Raw genomic sequence first — 21,131 nt, 5'->3', positions numbered from 1 at the left:
TTCACTGGAATGAGTTCCTCCTATTTCCTATTTCACTGGAATGAGTTCCTCCTATTTCCTATTTCACTGGAATGAGTTCCTCCTATTTCCTATTTCACTGGAATGAGTTCCTCCTATTTCCTATTTCACTGGAATGAGTTCCTCCTATTTCCTATTTCACTGGAATGAGTTCCTCCTATTTCCTATTTCAGCTGTACAGGAGCTGTGTGAAGCTGGTGGAAAGGCAAGCCAGTGGTTAGTGTGGAGGCGCTCCCAGACTGCCTGGGGTCACGTTCTGAGCAGAACTGACTCAGAGATATGGGAACTCTTGCTGCTGTGTTTCTGGAGTTGTGCTTGTTGATGTTTCTGTTTGTAACGTGTCCCAACCCATCATGAGTGTTGGAAGAGGGTTGGTCCAGGATGCCAGACACCACTGTTGAGCCTTTGGGAGGTGTCATGGGCCTTATTCAACAAAACACCCGTGAAGGAAGGTGCTCTGCTTGATAACCAGTGATATACTAACAAAAGCTGCTCTGCTTGATAACCAGTGATACACTAACAAAAGCGGCTCTGTTGCTAATGTTTTGTGTTTTCTCTGTTGTGATTTTTTTAGTTAGGCTACCGGTAGCACATGTTGTGCCGTGAAGGAGAGCCTACAGTATACAGCCACATGCGCATTTGTGACTACCGCCAGCCAATTGTGTATTGTTACCATGTCTCATGTCCTGTTGTGTAATCTTATATAGGCTTGATTGTGTATTGTTACTGTATCTCATGTCCTGTAGTGTAATCTTATATAGGCTTGATTGTGTATTGTTACTGTATCTCATGTCCTGTTGTGTAATCTTATACAGGCTTGATTGTGTATTGTTACTGTATCTCATGTCCTGTAGTGTAATTTTAGATTACCGTGTCTCCTGTCCTGTTGTCTAATCTTAGATTACTGTATTTCCTGTCCTGTAGTGTAATCTTAGATAGGATTGGTTGTGTATTGTTACCATAACTCCTGTCCTGTAGTGTAATCTTAGATAGGATTGGTTGTGTATTGTTACCATAACTCCTGTCCTGTAGTGTAATCTTAGGGGCCGTGCACACGACGCCGGTTTTTGTGAAACCGGTGAGGTTTTGTTAACGGTTACGCCTTGCATGTACACTATGCCGGCAGTTTAGGAGACTGAAACCGATAGCTTTTGAAACCGGCTTCCGAAATGGGAACTTTTGAAACCGCCCGGCTAACTTTTCGCCCGTGTAGGCGTACTGTAGGTGCTAAGCCGGCAACTTTATGGCGACATAGCCCCACCTCTCAACTCAGCCACGGACTCGACCTGACATGTTGCTTGTCAAAACAAACCAAACCATTTATTTATCATATTAAAATGTTTTTCTTTCCCCTGTCATGATTTTATGTGCACAATGTAGCCTATCAGCCTTTAGTGGCTAAGTTAGAAGCACCGCGTTAAGCAACTCAGTTAAACATTAGCTTTCTGCATGTTAGTGTTTTCTCCAGTGGTGCTCAGACCTAATGCAATCGTAGGCTAAGCATTTGAAATTTCACATAGCAGTCACATACCTTGAAAATGAACTTTATTAGTTTAACAGTTGAATTGAAAACCAGATTGTCTGTAGTCTCCTTATTCATCACGACTGCTTAACCCAGAGCACTTATTAGACATTCTCTGGCTTAACAAACTGTTTCAACAATGTTTTTTCTTCACAGCGATTCAGCGAAATTGTAATGAAGCTTCTGCACAAGCGGCGCCATCGACTGGTCTGGAATATGCACTACAGCACATTTGGCGGTTACACCTCTGTATTGTACCGCAGGTTTTTCTTGCCGGAGTCGTTAAAGGTGTGAAAGCGGTAAGAGAAAATCCACCCGGCGGTGTCGTGTAAACGGCCTCTCAGATAAGCTTGGCTGCTGATTGGCCTCTGTGGCAGTGTTTGTTGAATCGTTACTGAGAGCCTAAATGGATCCTGGGTACAGCATGTGGTGTCACGACTGCCACAAGCCAATTGTGCATTGCTGTTGAATCTTGTGTCATGCTGTTTAATGTGGAGTAGGCTTGGCTGTTGCTCGGCATTTGTGGGAAATCCCCCACCTAAGGCACAAGGAATGTAACGCCTTTTCCTGTGCATGTCTGAAACGAACCAATCACACACACGTCACAGAGCGCTTTAAGAGCTGATTAAACAGTAGTCAAGTGCCTGCTGGCCTAAAGCCATGGCTCAACACTGACAGACACACACCGACACTTCAACTGAAATAAACACACAAGCTTACATATACACAATCACAAACACAAACATAGTCTTTATAACACATTTTCGCCTCCACCACAACACACACATACACACACACACACAAAGAGACAGAGACAGACACAGTGACAGATACACACAGACACACACATAAACACAGAGACAAACACACACCGACACTTCAAGTGAAATAAACACACAAGCTCACATACATACACACACACACATGCTCACAATAACACATGTTCGCCACCACTACACCACAAATTAACAACGCACACACACACACACACATACACAACACACAAACACACACACACACCACAGACACACACACACACACACACACCACAGACACAAACAGTGATGTCTTAAGCCATGCACAGAAAGAGAGTGCTTCAGATGACTAATGTGTGGGGTGAGGGTGGCACAGCCTCAGAGCGTGGTAGCCTGTACTGGCAGGGAGGGTGGCGCAGCCTCAGAGCATGGTAGCCTGTACTGGCAGGGAGGATTGGCACGGCCCTCAGGCATGGTAGCCTGTACTGGCAGGGAGGGGTGGCACAGCCTCAGGCGTGGTAGCCTGTACTAGCAGGGAGGGTGCTTTGTTAGCCTGTACTAGCAGGAGGGTGGCACAGCCTCAGGCGTGTTAGCCTGTACTAGCAGGGAGGGTGGCACAGCCTCAGGCGTGGTAGCCTGTACTAGCAGGGAGGGTGGCACAGCCTCAGAGCGTGGTAGCCTGTACTGGCAGGGAGGGTGGCACAGCCTCAGAGCATGGTAGCCTGTACTGGCAGGGAGGGTGGCACAGCCTCAGAGCATGGTAGCCTGTACTGGCAGGGAGGGTGGCACAGCCTCAGAGCGTGGTAGCCTGTACTAGCAGGGAGGGTGGCACAGCCTCAGAGCGTGGTAGCCTGTACTGGCAGGGAGGGTGGCACAGCCTCAGGCGTGGTAGCCTGTACTGGCAGGGAGGGTGGCACAGCCTCAGAGCATGGTAGCCTGTACTGGCAGGGAGGGTGGCACAGCCTCAGGCGTGGTAGCCTGTACTGGCAGGGAGGGTGGCACAGCCTCAGGCGTGTTAGCCTGTACTAGCAGGGAGGGTGGCACAGCCTCAGGCGTGTTAGCCTGTACTAGCAGGGAGGGTGGCACAGCCTCAGAGCATGGTAGCCTGTACTGGCAGGGAGGGTGGCACAGCCTCAGAGCATGGTAGCCTGTACTGGCAGGGAGGGTGGCACAGCCTCAGGCGTGTTAGCCTGTACTAGCAGGGAGGGTGGCACAGCCTCAGAGCATGGTAGCCTGTACTGGCAGGGAGGGTGGCACAGCCTCAGGCGTGTTAGCCTGTACTAGCAGGGAGGGTGGCACAGCCTCAGAGCATGGTAGCCTGTACTAGCAGGGAGGGTGGCACAGCCTCAGGCGTGTTAGCCTGTACTAGCAGGGAGGGTGGCACAGCCTCAGGCGTGGTAGCCTGTACTAGCAGGGAGGGTGGCACAGCCTCAGGCGTGGTAGCCTGTACTAGCAGGGAGGGTGGCACAGCCTCAGGCGTGTTAGCCTGTACTAGCAGGGAGGGTGGCACAGCCTCAGAGCATGGTAGCCTGTACTAGCAGGGAGGGTGGCACAGCCTCAGGCGTGGTAGCCTGTACTGGCAGGGAGGGTGGCACAGCCTCAGGCGTGTTAGCCTGTACTAGCAGGGAGATGGCACAGCCTCAGGCGTGTTAGCCTGTACTAGCAGGTGCACAGCCTCAGGCGTGTTAGCCTGTACTAGCAGGGAGGGTGGCACAGCCTCAGGCGTGTTAGCCTGTACTAGCAGGGAGGGTGGCACAGCCTCAGAGCATGGTAGCCTGTACTGGCAGGGAGGGTGGCACAACCCTCAGAGGCGTGGTGGCCTGTGTACTGGCAGGGAGGTGGCACAGCCTCAGGCATGGTAGCCTGTACTGGCAGGGAGGGTGGCACAGCCTCAGAGCATGGTAGCCTGTACTGGCAGGGAGGGTGGCACAGCCTCAGGCGTGGTAGCCTGTACTAGCTTGGGGAGGTGGCACAGCCTCAGGCGTGTTAGCCTGTACTGGCAGGGGAGGGTGGCACAGCCTCAAGCGTGGTAGCCTGTGTACTAGCAGGAGGGTGGCACAGCCTCAGGCGTGGTAGCCTGTACTAGCAGGGAGGGTGTACAGCCTCAGGCGTGAGGCAGCCTGTACTAGCAGGGAGGGTGGCACAGCCTCAGAGCGTGGTAGCCTGTACTAGCAAGGTGCAGAGTTCATGAGTTCATGATGGCGGAAGCCAGAGTGGCAGAGAGCGGGCGCATCTTAGCCGGGTGAGCGGGTTTAGCGGCCAGCGGAGAGAGTGGGCAGGGTACAGGGCAGAGGGGTTACCGGGGTGGTTCCACAGGGGTGACAGCACCATAGGGGCAAAGTGGGGCAAATCAGTCCACGCAGTGGGGTGGGGAGGGGGTAGTAAAGCTCTCACCAAAATGCAACCTAGGGTCTTTTTGTGAATGTACCCGAGGCAAGCTTTCATTTATAAGCATAAATATGTTGGAAGCGCCACTTTTAAGCTTGACTTTTAAGATTGTCGTTTTCGGGTCAAATGGCCTTTTGAATGGGAGTGCTAGGGGCACTATTTTGATTCATGATCGCATCAAAATCACTATTTTTAGAACACTAAGAAGGCTCGACACAACATGAAATGTTGATCGAAGTATCACCAGGGTCTCTACACATGAACTCGAGCATTTAGAAAAAAAATTGTGTACACAGAGTTTACTAAAAGAAAGGTTTTGAACAACTCACTTGGTTTTTCCACTCGCCGCCATCTTGCCAGTCAAGAAGTGCGTTGACCAAAACCTTTCTTTTTAGTAAACTCCGTACACAAACAATGATCACAATGCTTTCTAGGAGTTCAATAAACCTAATGATACCGAACAATTTCTTGTTGTGTCGAGAACCAAATAATTTAAAAATAGCGAAAATAGTAATGTCCCTACCACTCTCATTCAAAAGGCCATTTGACCCGAAAACGACATGTGGTCAAGCTTAGAAGTGGCGCTTCCGACGTAATTATATGCTTTTTTAAATGAAAGTTTGATTGGGTACATTCACGAAAAGACCCTAGGTTGCATTTTGGCGAGAGTTACGCTTTAAGTCACAGAGTCCAGCTAAGTGCAGAGCAGAGAGTGGCTGGAGATGAGGCCGTGGTCATTTGTTTGTTTGTTTATTTGTTTGTTTACTCGCCTCAGCCTGGACTCCTGACACAGGATGTAGACCCAGGGGTCACAGATCTGATTACAGGTGGCCAAACGCAGGCCGAACAGAATGTAGTCAGGTTTCACTGGCGCCCCCAACAGGGCACTCATGAGAATATACATCTGCATAGGAGAACACAAAGGCACACACACAAAGACACACACACATGCAAAACACACACACATACAGTAAGACATCAACACAGGTGAAACAGGGGGGACAGTCACAGACGCACTCACAGTTTTCCTAGACGAGGTCAAACGAGGATGAAAAATCTGAGGACTAGGTCACTGAATTATGACAAATCTGTGAGAAATCTGACAAATCAGTAAGCATTTTACGGCTACTATAAAGGTGTTCCAACATCCCATCTAAAGTTCTTTGCAGGGGAACATCAACTCGGAGGACGTGGTTTGGCAGGATATCTTGTGATGAACGATCTCTGTTAGTGTGACCATGATCACCCCTCTCTGGGAGGTCTGCCGTGTGAAGGGCAGCCCACCCTTGTGTGGACAGCACTCGTTAAATTAAACGTAGCGGATAAATATTATTAACTCGCTGGACTCGTCCCAAACGCTCTCTCCTCTGCTCTGCTCTCCTCTCCTCCCCAGAATGGCACAGAAATGGTGGAGCTGTCTCGGCCACAACGCCATCAGTGTGTGTGTGTGTGTGTGTGTGGTTGCTAGGATACTGGACACAGGCACATGGTTGGATCAACTCCATCTCCAAGTACCCCCGAGGCGGGGGTTAGATGAGAGCCCTCGAGGCCTGTGGGTACTGTGGTTATGATGGCTGGTCAATGGGCTGCCGGCTGGGCACCCTGGACTGACATGTGGAGAGGACTAGAGGAGTGAGCGATCAGTGTGCTCATGTTCCCTGACGTGTGTGTGTGTGTGTGTGTGTGTGTGTAGAGGAGTGACCGGTCAGTGTGCTTATGTTGCCCTGTGCCCTGACGTGTGTGTGTTCCCAGCGGCGCTGGGGTCCATTAATGAAGGTTCACTGGGGTTCACTAATGCGGCCGTGGGGGCAGTAATCTGGAGGATGTAGAGTAGAGTCAGATAGTTCAACAACGTGTGTGTGTGTGTGTTTCTTTGTGTAAGTTTTTGTGTGTGTGTGTGAGAAAGTTGGTCTGCATCTGCATGTGGATGTGTATCCACGACCAATAGCAAACCTCAGTGTGTGTGTGTGTGTGTGTGTGTGTGTGTGTGTGTGAGATGTATATGAGTCTGTGAGTGCGTGCGCACGAGTGTGTGTGAGAGTGTTTCCTGTCCTGTATCTGTATCTAGCCGGAGACGGATCTTGGCCTGCAGGGTCTTATCGGAGGCCTCCATATGGAGCAGCGACACTCCCCTGCCCAATGCCTCGGCCACTTCCTGTGCGCTAGCGAGCGCCGAGCTCTCGGCCAGCGCTGACACCTTCATGTGAGCTGCAGAGGGCTTATGGGAGAACGGGCAACACAAAGTTCCAAGCAGACCGACCCCTCACGAACAATGGAGGAGCCGGGCCTGGGCCGTGGAAGAGCCTGGGTGATACCAAGTGATGAGGGTTCTGATAAGGCTTTTACGGAAAACACTTAACCAATAATAGAGGAAACATTCTCGACGGAACAGGAGGCTTTTTTTCCTGCCTGTAGCTCAAGTGATGGAACACAAAATAGACCCACCCTTGCCATGGGGTGAATGCCATGAATGCATTTAAGTGTGTGTGTGTGTGTGTGTGTGTGTGTGTGTGTGTTAGCTCCACCCTGTTCATGGGTTCAATTCCCAAAAAGAATGTCATGAACTTTGTTTCTTTCACATAAACCAAAATCATCTGATTTCAACACAGCTGGAAGGATTATTGGTGCTTCACTCCCCTCCCTGAGGGACATTTACACCTCCCACCTCACCCGCAAGGCGACCACAATTGTGAGTGATGCAAGTCACCCCGCTCACAGTTTGTTTGATCTACTGCCCTCTGGGAAGAGGTACAGAAGCCTGCGCTCCCGCACCACCAGACTCACCAACAGCTTCATACACCAGGCTGTTAGGATCCTGAACTCTCTCCCCCCTCCACCCTCAGCTACATAACATCCTGGACTTTTAGACCCACAATGGCTGCCTTGCACTACTCCACTTGCACTACTCCACTTGCACTCTCTCCACTTGCACTACTCCACTTGCACTTCCCACTTGTACACTTGCACACTTGCAACTTGTTGTTGTTGTCCTGTTGTCCTGAACACTTCTGAACACACTTCTGCTGCTCTTACATAACTTCCACCACTATGCCACTTGCATACTTAGGTCAAACAGAACTACCTCAGCCATTTATTGGCCTGACTTTTGCACTATTATATTGACTGTCTACTGTATGCACAATTGCACAATTTCTACAAAATTTTGCTGCTCTTATTTCTTCATTGTATGTACCTTCTTATTTTTACTTTTTATATTGTTTACTTGAATGTTATGTTTGTCTGTGGACCTAATTGGTAAAATATGTCTTGTCTCCACCGTGGGATAGTAGGAAACGCAATTTCGATCTCTTTGTATGTCTTGACATGTGAAGAAATTGACAATAAAGCAGACTTTGGACTTTGGTGTTTAGAGGGAGTATCCCCCTACTTCATTTATGAAAATCAAAACAACTTCTAGATAGGATGTGAGTGTGTGTATGTGTGTGTTTGTGTTTGACTTTCAAAACATTGCGATGTTGAATCATGCAAACAGCCACTTTCTGTTCTTTTGTGAAAAGGTCTTAGTGAATTATGAGGCCTCTCAACGACTTCTAAGCTTTCCCAGACTTTCCCAGCTACTTTTAGTGCTAAAATGCTTGAATTCCTCTCAAAAGAATGAGGAAGTTAAGGCTGGTATGTCCATGACTGGTCATGTGAGTGTGTGTGTATGTGTGTGTGTGTGTGTGTGTGAGTGTATGTCCATGACTGGTATGTGAGTGTATGCTGCATGTGTGTGTGTGTGCTTGCATGTGTATGTTCCCCCTGGCTGCAGTGTGTGAGTGGGTGTGTGTGCTTAGCGTGTGTATACTGTATGTGTCTCCTGTCAGCAGTATGTATGGGTGTGTGTCTTTGCATATGTATATGTTCCTTCTGCCTGCAGTGTATGTGTGTACTCTATGTGTGTTTCCTCCAGCCTGTAGTGTGTGTGTGTGTATATGTGTGTGTGTCTCTTATGTGTGTGTGTGTGTGTGTGTGTGTGTGTGTGTGTGTGTGTGTGTGTGTGTGTGTGTGTGTGTGTGTGTGTGTCCTGCCTGCAATGGTAGTGTGTGTGTGTGTCTCCTCCTGCCTGTAGTGTGAGTGTGTGTGTGCGTTTGTGTATGTGTGTGTGTGTGCGTGTGTGTGCGTGTTTGTGTGTGTGTGTGTGTGTGTGTATGTGTGTGTGTCAGTGTCCTCCTGCCTGCAGTGGTAGTGTGCACACTCACCAGCAGAGGGCACCAGCAGACGGAGGCGATGAGCATGATGAAGATGAGCTGCACCATCATCTCCACCTCGTGGTCCCGCCGCCTCTGGACCGCGTCCGGCCCGCAGCACACGCGCAGCAGAGTGACCACACTGACCGTGTTGAGCAGGAAGGACGTGGCCAGCGACAGCAGCCCCACCAGCGAGAACACCAGGCAGAAGGTGAGGTCGCGTCCGAGCTCGGCGCTGATGCGTAGGAAGCACCAGGAGCCCGGGTACTGGATGTGGTAGCTGCCCACGCCCGCCTGGGGGAGCAGCGCCACGGTGCCCGCAAACAGCCACACCAGCGCCACCATCAGGCAGGCGCGGCGCCGCGACATGTTGCCCGAGCGCGAGAAGGGCCTGTTGATGCCCATGAAGCGCTCCACGGCCATGGCGGCGCCCAGCAGGAGCGGGCACAGCCCGTAGAACACCATGGACGTGCCCATGAAGTTGCAGAAGTGGCAGTGCGGGTCCAGCCGGCGCCAGTTGAACTGCGTGGCGTGGAACGAGACCACTATGGAGCCGGTGACCATCAGGCCCATGAAGTCGGTGAAGACGAGGCCGCAGAGGAAGATGAGGAAGGAGGAGCGCGAGGAGCGTGGCGGTCGAGAGCCGGGCCGAGAGGCGGACCGCGCGGCGCAGCGCAGAGAGAGCGCCCGCAGCAGCACCACCAGGGCGAACAGGTTGGAGCTCAGGCCCAGCCCGCTGAACACCGCAGAGAAGTACGCCGACGCCAGCGTGCTCGTGTAGTTGTAGGGCGGGCTGCTGATGGAGTAGCACAGCGGCGTCTCATTGGCTGAGGAGGCGGAGGGGGAGGTCCAGTTGCTGTCAATCATATGTGGCTGCATGGCTGATTGGTTGGTTGGTTGGTTGGTTGTGTGAAGGGCTCGGCTGCAGGCTTCCAGAAGCTGGGAAGACGCTCGCTCATATGTTACTTCATCCTGAAGACGTCAGACTTGTCAAAGCATTCTCCTGCAACACACACACACACACACACACACACACACAGAGACATGTCCAGATGTTTGTGGGAGAACTATTGCATGGCTATGATTTATTTCATCTAAACAACCGGACAGTCGAAGAAAAATAGTTTTCAACGCATCAACGAATCAATTTTTCATCTAAATATTTGCTGTCGTCACTATGACCAATTTATTTATGAGACTGAAAGGACAGGAATTCACTTTAGACTCCCAAACACAGACATGTTTATTATTTAAAAGTGCTCAACGCTGTGGACGGAATCCTGTCAGAGGCAGTTTCCCACTGCCAGACAGACAGAGGCATGCTACGGCGACACGATAGCAACCGTGGGACGGAACGCGGTCTTCACTCGGAATGTATCTTCTGTATTCACATGCACTATACAACTGGGTCATTCCATGCGTTTAGTATTAACAATACATTTGACAGCATTATCCAAACCACACAATACATTATGTTAGAACTTGTTGGTTTAGTGGAAGTGTTATAAGAACTTGCGTTGATTTAGTTGAAGTGTTATGAGAACTTGCTCCGTGGCACGGCGTTGTCTAAAGGTGGCACAGCGTTGTGGCACGGCGTTGTCTAAAGGTGCCATGGTGTTGTCTAAAGGTGGCACGGCGTTGTCTAAAGGTGACACAGCGTTGTCTAAAGGTGGCACGGTGTTGTCTAAAGGTGGCATGGCGTTGTCTAAAGGTGACACAGCGTTGTCTAAAGGTGGCACGGTGTTGTCTAAAGGTGGCACGGCGTTGTGGCACGGCGTTGTCTAAAGGTGGCACGGCGTTGTCTAAAGGTGGCACGGTGTTGTCTAAAGGCTCTTGGGGTCCAAACACACGGGCATACTGCGTCTGCTCTTGTTCATGTGAGACCACCCCAGCGCTGACCTCGCTTCTACTCTACTTCTGCGTCAGAGGTCAGTCATCACTTCCTGAGTCTTTGAAGATCTCTAAAACATATGATCATCCTCATATATGGTCACAGAGGGAAGCTTATCTCGGACTGTACATCTCTCAAGAGTTGGAAAACGTCTCCATATAACATAACTTAGGATCATTAATCAACTACTGTATCCATCTCTAACTCTCTTTTTGCCACCTCGTGGGGAGGACAACTTTATTTTGAATTCAAATGATGTATTCCAGACTCCAGACAGACCCACATCCACCCCCTAATACTGTGATAGCCCTAATATTGTGAGATAGATAATAAATAAAATAAATAAAAAAAAACATTGCTTGTGAACAATAACTGATGGCAAATTGGACAGTATTAGACTAAATACAGATGGACAGACATATACAGACAGTAGACAGGCAGACGCTAACAGACAGATAGAGGCAGAAAAACAGATACAAACGATAGACAGACAGATGCTAATATACAGACAAGCAGATCAATGGACGAAGACAGACAGATAGGCGAGTGGACGGACAAGTAGACAGACAGGCAGACAAATACATACAGACAGACAGACAGACAGATATACAGATACAGTATTACTGTGTGAGTAGAGAGATCTACTGAGAGGGCCGGTGGCTGTAAGTGTGTGTCTGTGTGTGTGTGTGTGTGATTGGGAGTGTGTGCAAGGTGATAGAGAGAGAGAGAGAGAGAGAGAGAGAGAGAGAGAGAGAAGTAGGGAAAGAGAGAGGGATGGAGAGGGGTTATATCAGCATAATGACCTGGGGAAGGGGGATATGGGGTGTAAATGGCACAGTTATTGCTGAGTTTGAAGGAAGGTTATGAAAGGGTTCAAGATGTCTTTGAAGGCTGATCTATCGTTCTTCTTTTGTCCAGTTTTGAAAGACTATTTTCTTAGCGATAGTTAAAGAGACAAGTACTGGATATTTCAGTTTCTGTGGAACGAGGATAGAAGTGGTGTCTCCTAGAAGACAAGGTGTGGAGGAGAGTGGGACTCTACAGTCCAAGATGGTGGAGAATGTCATGTGACTGATGTCCATAGGAGATTGACTGCGCCATGCTAATATGTGTCAGTGCACCCCGACGTGCAGTGAGGGCAGATGTCTGTGTCGGCTATTCCCATTTTGAATAGTTAGCTTTGGGTGAAGTGAGTCCTGTGAATGGTTTTATGTTGTATGAGTTTGGTTGGTGTTGGAAGTCATAGCGAATATATTCTTGCAGATATTTGTCTAGAAATCTGGGGTTGGAAGGAGGACCAGGTCATTTTCCCATTTTGCTTTTGGGAGTGTTATGGAGGAGGTTGAAGAGGCAATCACTTTGTAGACTTAAGAAATATTTTTTTTGTGGATGGTCTGCAATTCTTAATAGCTGTTCAATGGTGTTTGTAGGTTCAAGTGAGCTGTTTTTATTGATTTTGCTTTCAGTTGATGGTAATGAAGGAACTGGTATTTTCCAACCCCATATTTCTGGACAATTGTGTGAAATGATAGGAATTGGTTATTTTTAAATAAGTGGTGGAGGTGGGTGATACCTTTAGATTCCCATTTGGGGAAGTGAATCGGTGTCTTGCGTAGTAGGAAGTCAGGACGGTGCCATATAAGGGTGAGTCTACAAGGTGTCAGGGTGGATTTAGTGATTCTATTGGTTTTCCACCAGGCTGTCAGACTGGTGCTAACAGTGATGTATTTGAAAGAGTCCATTTTTTAACTGCTTGTGGTAGAAATGGTAAATCTGCAATGTAATGGGGGATTGTTAGATTTTGTTCTATTGCTAACCACGGGTGGGGATTTTGCTTCGGTGTCCATTTGGGAAGATATTGTAGCTGATTTGCAAGGAAGTAACTCTCTGACTCATATGGTCATCCACATATGGTCAGAGAGGGAAGCTTCTCAAGGACTGTACATCTATCAAGAGTCGGATAATTTCTCCATAACATCACTTATCAAGGGCTGTACGTTTATCAAACGATCCGAAGCCATCTCCATATTAGATCGGTGAGGAACCCTCGAATGCACAAGTCGTTCAACCACAACAATGATTGTACCTTTGAAACCAATCAATCACAGAAGGAACCTTGTCAGCACCTGAGATCCCTTGGTTCTGGAACTGCTACGAGAAACCTTCTAAAGAACTCACTGATCATCTCCATATAAGACCACTGACATACTGTATCACATGATATCACATACAGGGGAACCTCATGTATTACTGCACCTCTTAAACCCAGAAGGCACTGCATGGCTAGCATAGAGCTTTGTGTAACTCACCTATTATTACACAGCTGCCCTAACTCTCTATGACACTCCTCACACACACACACACACCCACCCACACTCTTACCCACACACACACACACACACACACACACACACTTACCTACACACACACACACACACACACACACACACACACACACTCTTACCCACACACACACACACACACACACACACACACACACTTACCTGCACACACACACACACACACACACACACACTTACCCACACACACTCACTTACCGACACACACACACACTTACACACACACACACACACCTTTACCTAAACACATTTACACACACACACACACACACACACACACACACACACACACACACACACACACTTACCCACACACACACTCACTTACCGACACACACACACACACTTACACACACACACACACCTTTACCTAAACACATTTACACATACACACACACACACACACACACAGTGGGGCTGTTCTGCATTTATACAGGGCCGTGAAGAGAGGACAGGAAATAAGTGGGAGAGAAAGATGGAGAGTTTGGGAATTGACCTCAGGTCGGACTCGGACCCGGATTCCTGTGGGCACTGGGCCTGTTTATGGTTCAAAACACTGCCACTACTGCTGTGCTACATCTCCCTCACCCCAGACACACACACACACACACACACACACACACACACACACACACACACACACACACACACACACACACACCATCTTCATATGAGATAAAAGGGGGCTTATCAACAAGGATTTGGTTTTCAAAAGGATCAAGCTCCTGAATCACTTCAAAGCTAGTTTTCTGGCAACCACCAGCCAAGCTGTTACATCACTGGGCGTAAACAGGAAGTGATAAAGACACAATGGTGATGATATCAGGGAAACAGAATTTAGAATTTCTTGAAATAAATAAAGCGTGTTGCAAAACAATACTCATCATCAGAATCATTCAGAACCATATCATTACTGGGAAAAATACTGGAAACAGTGCTGGCCATGGGTCAAATATCACACCCACACTGGACACAGTGAGAGTTCTGGGTTGACCTCCAGTGACCCTGGGTCTCAGTGTCCAATTGCACTGGTGTTTTAGAGAACACATTCAATTTTTCTGTCCATTCCAAAACTACTGTGATGTAAACGGAAATAATAAAGTAACTCAATTATATATTTTATATATAACGATTTAGATTATTCTGTATCGGAACGCCCCCTATTACCACCAGTCCTGTGTTTCCATCCTCTTGCGTGTACAGTATGTGTCACTTACTATTAATTTCTATACAAACCAAGACGGCGGATTCCTAAAGAAACGCAAGCACCCACACCATTGATGTATCTAAATTAGCCATGTACCAAAAATGACATTTTACCGTGACTCAAAGAGCTGTATGTACAAATCCACGTGGAGCTTGGAGCCACTCGAGCGTGGTACACAAAATCGGATAATTCAGGCAATAAAGGCCCCGGTAAGAACCAAACCAGATTTTGTTAAAATCTATACACCTATGGCTACTGAAAAATGTAAGGTTCATTTTTCAAATGTTATTTTGAAGTATTAATAAATATTGTTGTTTTAGAATTTTCGAACGAAATGGTTGATAATTGGAGGTGTTACAATACAGTCATTTTGAACAACCTCTCTGAAGCTGAAATTCCCAAGATGCATTCTGGCACCTCTTTATCAATATCTGATGCCCACCGGCCATGTCCATCTTTATCAACACGGTCGAAGGGGGTCACTTGCGCTTCAGCCTGGTTGGTGCTCACGGAACAGGACGCAGAAGTCAAAACGGGAGATCCAAGGAGCAGGATGCCCATGCGTCTTCTTCAGAGTCAATCTTGCAAATGTCATCACCTGCTACACATGCACCATGTTCTGTGCGTTTATATTGACTGATGTCTGAATGAAGAAACAGGCTGACGGACTGCACAGTGAAATAGGGATTATTCAGAGCAGTGGGCATTGCATTCTCTAATCTTGTATTCCTCTCAACCCTGGGATCATGCTGTTGTTATTATCTCTGCGCTGTTGAAAGAGGAATCATACCGAATCTTCATGATAGACAGATGCATGTTGAACACAAATACAGCTTTAAGTATAAGTATAAGTATAGTATACTATTTTGATCCCATGAGGGAAATTTGGTCTCTGCATTTATCCCAATCCGTGAATTAGCGAAACACACTAAGCACACAGTGAAGTGAAGCACATACTAATCCCGGCGCAGTGAGCTGCCTGCTACAACAGCTGCACTCGGGGAGCAGTGAGGGGTTAGGTGCCTTGCTCAAGGGCACTTCAGCTGTGCCTACTGGTCGGGGTTCAAACCGGCAACCCTCCGGTTACAAGTCTGAAGCGTTAACCAGTAGGCCATGGCTGCCCTACAGCTTTAAGGGACCACTGCACATTTTTCTGATGTCATTCGAATGAGTTGACGGTCATATTCAAAATTAAGAAACCACTGCAAATTTGAATATGACCGTCAACTGATTCAAATGTCACTCAGCAAACGTAGGATGACATCAGAAAAATGTGCAGTGGTCTCTTAAAGCTGTATGTGTGTGTTCAACATGCATCTGTCTATCAAGGAGATTCTGTATGAGAGATGTATATACAGTACACACACACACACACACACACACACACACACACACACACATAAACATGTGTCATTGATGAGAGAACTGAGACATCCCAAACCACAGTTCCCCCTGCTGAGCAATGCACCAGTACAAACACACACAAACATTAACACACATACATCACACACACCAACACACATACACACACACACACACCCTGAGCCAAACACGAGAACAGATATCAAATCAGTTTTGTGATAAAAAAAAATTAACGGACACAAGAGAGCATTTCCATTTCACACAAAACACACAGACTTCCTGGCGTCTGCTGCCCCAAAACCGCGTCACGGACAGTTGCCTCTCACAGTGACCTGGGCCGCGGAGAGCCATTACGAATCACTTTACCTCGACGGGGTCTGATAAGGCTAATGCACCAGGGGTCATTAGGACGGGTCCTACCGTCCTGAGTGCGACTGGCCCGAAACACTCCAAACATGGGAGTGCAGAAGGCCAAACGCCAGCCTAATGTCCACCACTGAAGCCTTTTACTGGAAGATGGGCCGAGGCTGAGGTCACCTAATCAACTTTACCCAGACTGATTGACCACCCCCCTCCCACTCTGTCAGAAATAATGGCAGGTCAAGTCAATTAGGCTCCTTCCCACATGTCACTCCATGAGTAAAATAAATATTTCATATTTACATCTCACCAGCACATGGCACCAGCACAAAAAAGCTCACTAAGATTGGTAGAGATTCTGGTGAAGAAAACACAGATGACTGATTTAAGTTTTCTTTCTTTTCTTTTTGACATTTTGGTTTGGACATTGTTCAGAGCTTAAACCAAAGAACAAATCTGCAGGCCTACCATAAGGTTATCAGACATTTCTGAAGATGGCTGGCCTATATCGCCCATTTTCAGAACTTAATCAGTCCGGCCTGGGCCCCGCTGCAGTACTCATTTTGTGTATTGATAGCTTTTAGGCTGTCTTCTGTCATAATAGCCTACACAGACAATGGTTTTCATAATCCTACGCACTGCTAGTAATAACAGCCTAATGGACACTTTTAACACAGCCCGACCCAGGAACCTTTTACAGCCCACATTAAGATTATCTTTGTTGGACCAAACCATAAATAATCTTGTTTGAGACAAACAATATTTCAGGCTAACATTAATACATGTTATAAATATAAAATATAGACTAGGTTTGCATGTGCAAAGTTGATTTCAAATGTTTTAACCTGCACCCTAGGCTATTCAGATTGTGCTGTCATTGTGCTGACATGTGCTGTCAGCATCATGTCAATCATCATTGCTTTAGTTTCTGAACGCCCCATGCTGTCAGTTTAGGAGCAATCCATATGCATTAACCTTCAGGTTACTATAATGATGCAGCCTGGGAACACCCAGACCTTCACAACTGTACAGAGCAAAGCCCAAATTTGCCGAAAGGTCGTATGGGTATAACCAGGCTAATAATGATGTCTTGCCTCACCTTTTGCCCATCTTAATGGTTCAAACTATTCTCCATCAAATAGACTCGTTGCAGCTTATAGGCTATGTCTAATTACTCACACACAAAATGCAACATAAGTCTAACACCGTTCACCTTAACACCATTGGAGGAAGCTTTAGGCTACAGCTGCACTATAAGATAGTCAACGTTTTTATTAACAAAATTAGAATTTTGAATTCTCAGTTTCATCTAGCCCAACTGTCACATCCCAGACATCTATTCTAGCCGACTCACATCACTGTTCAAGCTGATATTTCTGACGCACCTGTCTGCGCTCAGAGAATACTTTCGCTTAAGAGAAGGCACGTTTCAAAATAAAAGCGATATAGTTGTTTGTGGTGCTCTTTAGATACCATGGCCTCTATAGAAATAGGTTGACTGATATCTGTTTTTGGACTAGATGCTATTTCCTGAATTCTGGTACATTTTAACAGGTTATTTAGACACTTCTATATAACAAAATAAAGCTATTAATTCAATGACTAATTCGGAACCAGCTTTATTAACCTCATGGTATAGTTAACCATGCAGTTGCAATATCTGTTCAATTACAGTTTTTTTCGCTAACAAGCGCTTACTCATACATCAGATACTTTTTCTAAACTCACGACATTCAGACTGGCACAAAAAGTTAACGGCCCACCGGGAATCCTCCCGAAGCTCCGGATAGCCACTCCGGGGTTGCATTCAAATCGTTACAGTTTTTTTTCAATCGCTAACAAGCGCTTACCCATAGCCTACTTCAGATACTTTTTCTAAACTCTTAACACAGACTCACACCTAGAAAACACAATTGGCCAAATGGATAATTTTCTTCTCAAAAACACATTTTGTTAAATATATTACTAACACATATTTCTCTGCACACACTAACTTTACCAAAACACTGGAAATCTGACTCAAAATGAAATTATAAGAATGACACTTGTTTTCACTTCACAAGGTACATGCAGTCAATCAAAGTACACCGGGTTTCAAAATACTGGCTATTGTTGACATTACAAAAACTGCATAGACTTATGTTTCAGTTTTACAGGTATTTGCATGCAATTTTTACACTAAATGTCTTGGTTGGGAACTGTATGTCCACATGTTATGTTCACATTCGAAAGAATTCCAGTAAAAAGCAAACTTACAGTTTTTTTGAGTCGCTAACAACAATTTGTCCAACCAGTTGTCACATTTTCAAAACTCTAAATACAGTTAGCACAGCATCGGTCTTTTGTGGCCATACCATTCACACATTTCATGTCGTTTTCACACGATATGCAGTCAGTGAACACATTTACATTTACATTTTCTTAACAGAAAAGCTATACCTCCCAACAAAATTATGGATTGTTTTTGCAGTATTTACGAGAAGAGCAGGCCCAGTGAGAGATGCAGGAGCAGTGAGAGATGCAGTGAGAGATGCAGGAGCAGTGAGAGGAGCAGGGTCAGGGAAAAGAGCAGGCCCAAAGAGAGGGCAAGGTAGAGGTGTAAGAATGCGTGGTGGTGGCATTCCAAAGGTTGCAAGTGATGAAATTCGTGCTACTATCATTGACCATGTAATCAATGCGATGTTGATGAAAACATGTGGCCTAACCCTGAAGATAGCAGAGATTAGATGCAGTCATTTTGCTTTTTTTAGTTCCCCCCTTTTTATCTGGGCTTTTTGCTGTTGTTTTTTTGTTCAGAATGCTCTTGTGTGTTTCATGGATATTTTGTTGTTCACTGTAAGCAAAACTTTTTCTGTTCTATCATACTGTAAACAGTAAAAATTGCATGCAAATACCTTTTGTTGTTCACTGTAAGTAAAACTTTTTCTGTTCTATCATACTGTAAACAGTATTTCTACTGTACCTCCTGTAGTAAACAGTAAAGGAAAAAAATAAACTGATTTGCTTTTTACTGGAATTCTTTTGAATGTTAACATAACATGTGGACTTACAGTTCCCATCCAAGACATTTAGTGTAAAAATGACATGCAAATACCTGTAAAACTGAAACATAAAAGTCTATGCCGTTTCTGTAATGTTAACAATAGCCAGTATTTTGAAACCCTGGTGTACTTTGACTGAAAGCATGTACCTTGTGAAGTGAAAACAAGTGCCATTCTTTGACAGAATAATTTCATTTTGAGTCAGATTTCCAGTGTTTTGGTAAAGTTAGTGTGTGCAGAGAAATATGTGTTAGTAATATATTTAACAAAATGTGTTTTTGAGAAGAAAATTAGCCATTTGACCAATTGTGTTTTCTAGGATTGGAGTCTGTGTTAAGAGTTTAGAAAAAGTATCTGAAGTAGGCTATGGGTAAGCGCTTGTTAGCGATTGAAAAAAAACTGTAATGATTTGAATGCAACCCCGGAGTGGCTATCCGGAGCTTCGGGAGGATTCCCGGTGGGCCGTTAACTTTTTGTGCCAGTCTGAATGTCGTGAGCTTAAATATATTGTTTCTGAAGTTCATTTGCTGGGCCCTCGAATCTAGGCATGAGCAGAGCCTATTATAATGAGCGCATACGGGGAATAACGACTGTACGCGCTGTTACAACTGTAGGCTACAATGGTTGCAATACAAAAATATGCGCGTGTTAGTTTAGTTAGAGATTATTGTTATTATTATTATTTTACCTTACCTAAACCAAAGCTGAATAAAATTATGCAAGATCAAAGTAACCTAAGGTAGCCTATGGCTCTGATGGTCTGCGATTTTTGTTTTTAGATCATTTCAAACAAATTATTAGTCGCATAACGTGACGGCATCACCTTTGATGGACATTTGTTTCCTTTCGTCAATATTTGACGATGAGGGATTAACATGAATGTCTATCTGACGGACCTCCACGTCGAAACACAACGCAGAAGGTACACCTTTCTCGTTGGAATTTGACGCCAAGGACCCTTGACCATGTCGCTCTCAAGCTCAGTCGCTTGCCGCCTTGCCAGAGCCTGAAACACGCTACTACATTTAAACACAATTGTTGCCGCGACTCGAGGCATTCTAGCCTACGAAATTAATAAAAAGTAAATAATGCATAATTTAAAAATAACTCAATAGTCTCCTTGGCTACGCAATAAGGTTTCCATTACAGCACCGCGGACGTTCAATGAACGCATGGAAGCGGATGGTCATCATTGATGAAGGCTGTATAGTGTGTGTGTGTGTTTGTGTGTGAGAGAGAGAGAGTGAGTGAGTGAGCGCATGCATTATTATGACTGGCAGCCCGTGTAGGTTATGTATGTATGTATCATATAAATGCATGGTTTTCTTTTGTATTATAACAGCTGTTTCTGCGTGTATCCAGGACACATTTGCTTCAGAACGATAAAGTCTGTCTTCCGTTATTAACTTCATACATGTCAGCTAATCTCCACCCGCTGTTCAACAAGCTTTCGTTGTCCGTGGAACAGTATCCTACATCGTTCGCACCGCTGACCTGAGAAAAGCTGGCTATGAGAAGGGAACGGATAACATAGCCTACCTGTAGTGAAAAACCTTTGGGAGCTCGAGCCTCGTTTTTACACTGAAAAGCAACTCTCCAGCAATGTCCACGCGCAAACTCCTCTCCCGCTCCTTACAGTAACTTCTGTTGACTGCTGCCACTCTCGGAATGCGGAGAGAAATTTATGCTCTGAAATTCCTAAACTTTCTGTAAACGGCAAGTGTTTACTGACCCTCGGCTGTAGATGCAGGTGATAAGGATCTGTCCGTCCACTCGCGCGCCTCCGGGGGAATGCGCGCCAGTTGCCCAGTGGATTTAGAGCTGAAGACGGAGGAGGGAGAGGGAGGGCCAGGAAGAGTGTTTAGAAATATTGGGCTCTCTTCTGTCCATGGTCACTCGGGATCGGGAGATCAAGGGACGACTTATGTAAAACCAGGAAATGCTCAAAGTATCCGCCAAAGTAGCCACATTTGTTGGGAACACTGATATTATTCACTGACTAAACAGTATCCCTTTGAATCCGACCTTGTAGATCTG

The 21,131-nt window shown here is 46.3% G+C and overlaps 1 protein-coding gene across 1 annotated transcript in view; it reads right to left on the bottom strand.

Moving 5' to 3' along the window:
• The window catches only part of tbxa2r (thromboxane A2 receptor), a 23,845-nt gene extending 2,978 nt beyond the window's left edge, over positions 1 to 20,867 (bottom strand). Inside the window, exons 1-3 of the mRNA XM_048253060.1 lie at positions 20,634 to 20,867; positions 8,886 to 9,876; positions 5,509 to 5,587 (exon numbers count right to left, since the gene is read on the bottom strand). Of these exons, the coding sequence (XP_048109017.1) occupies positions 5,509 to 5,587; positions 8,886 to 9,752 (946 nt within the window). The 5' untranslated portion in view covers positions 9,753 to 9,876; positions 20,634 to 20,867. The remainder of the gene's footprint in view (positions 1 to 5,508; positions 5,588 to 8,885; positions 9,877 to 20,633) is intronic.
• Between the last annotated feature and the right edge of the window lie 264 nt (positions 20,868 to 21,131).

Source organism: Alosa alosa, chromosome 9 (assembly GCF_017589495.1).
Source record: "Alosa alosa isolate M-15738 ecotype Scorff River chromosome 9, AALO_Geno_1.1, whole genome shotgun sequence".
NCBI classification, from domain to species: domain Eukaryota; kingdom Metazoa; phylum Chordata; class Actinopteri; order Clupeiformes; family Clupeidae; genus Alosa; species Alosa alosa.
This window is presented reverse-complemented; position numbering and strand designations above follow the sequence as displayed.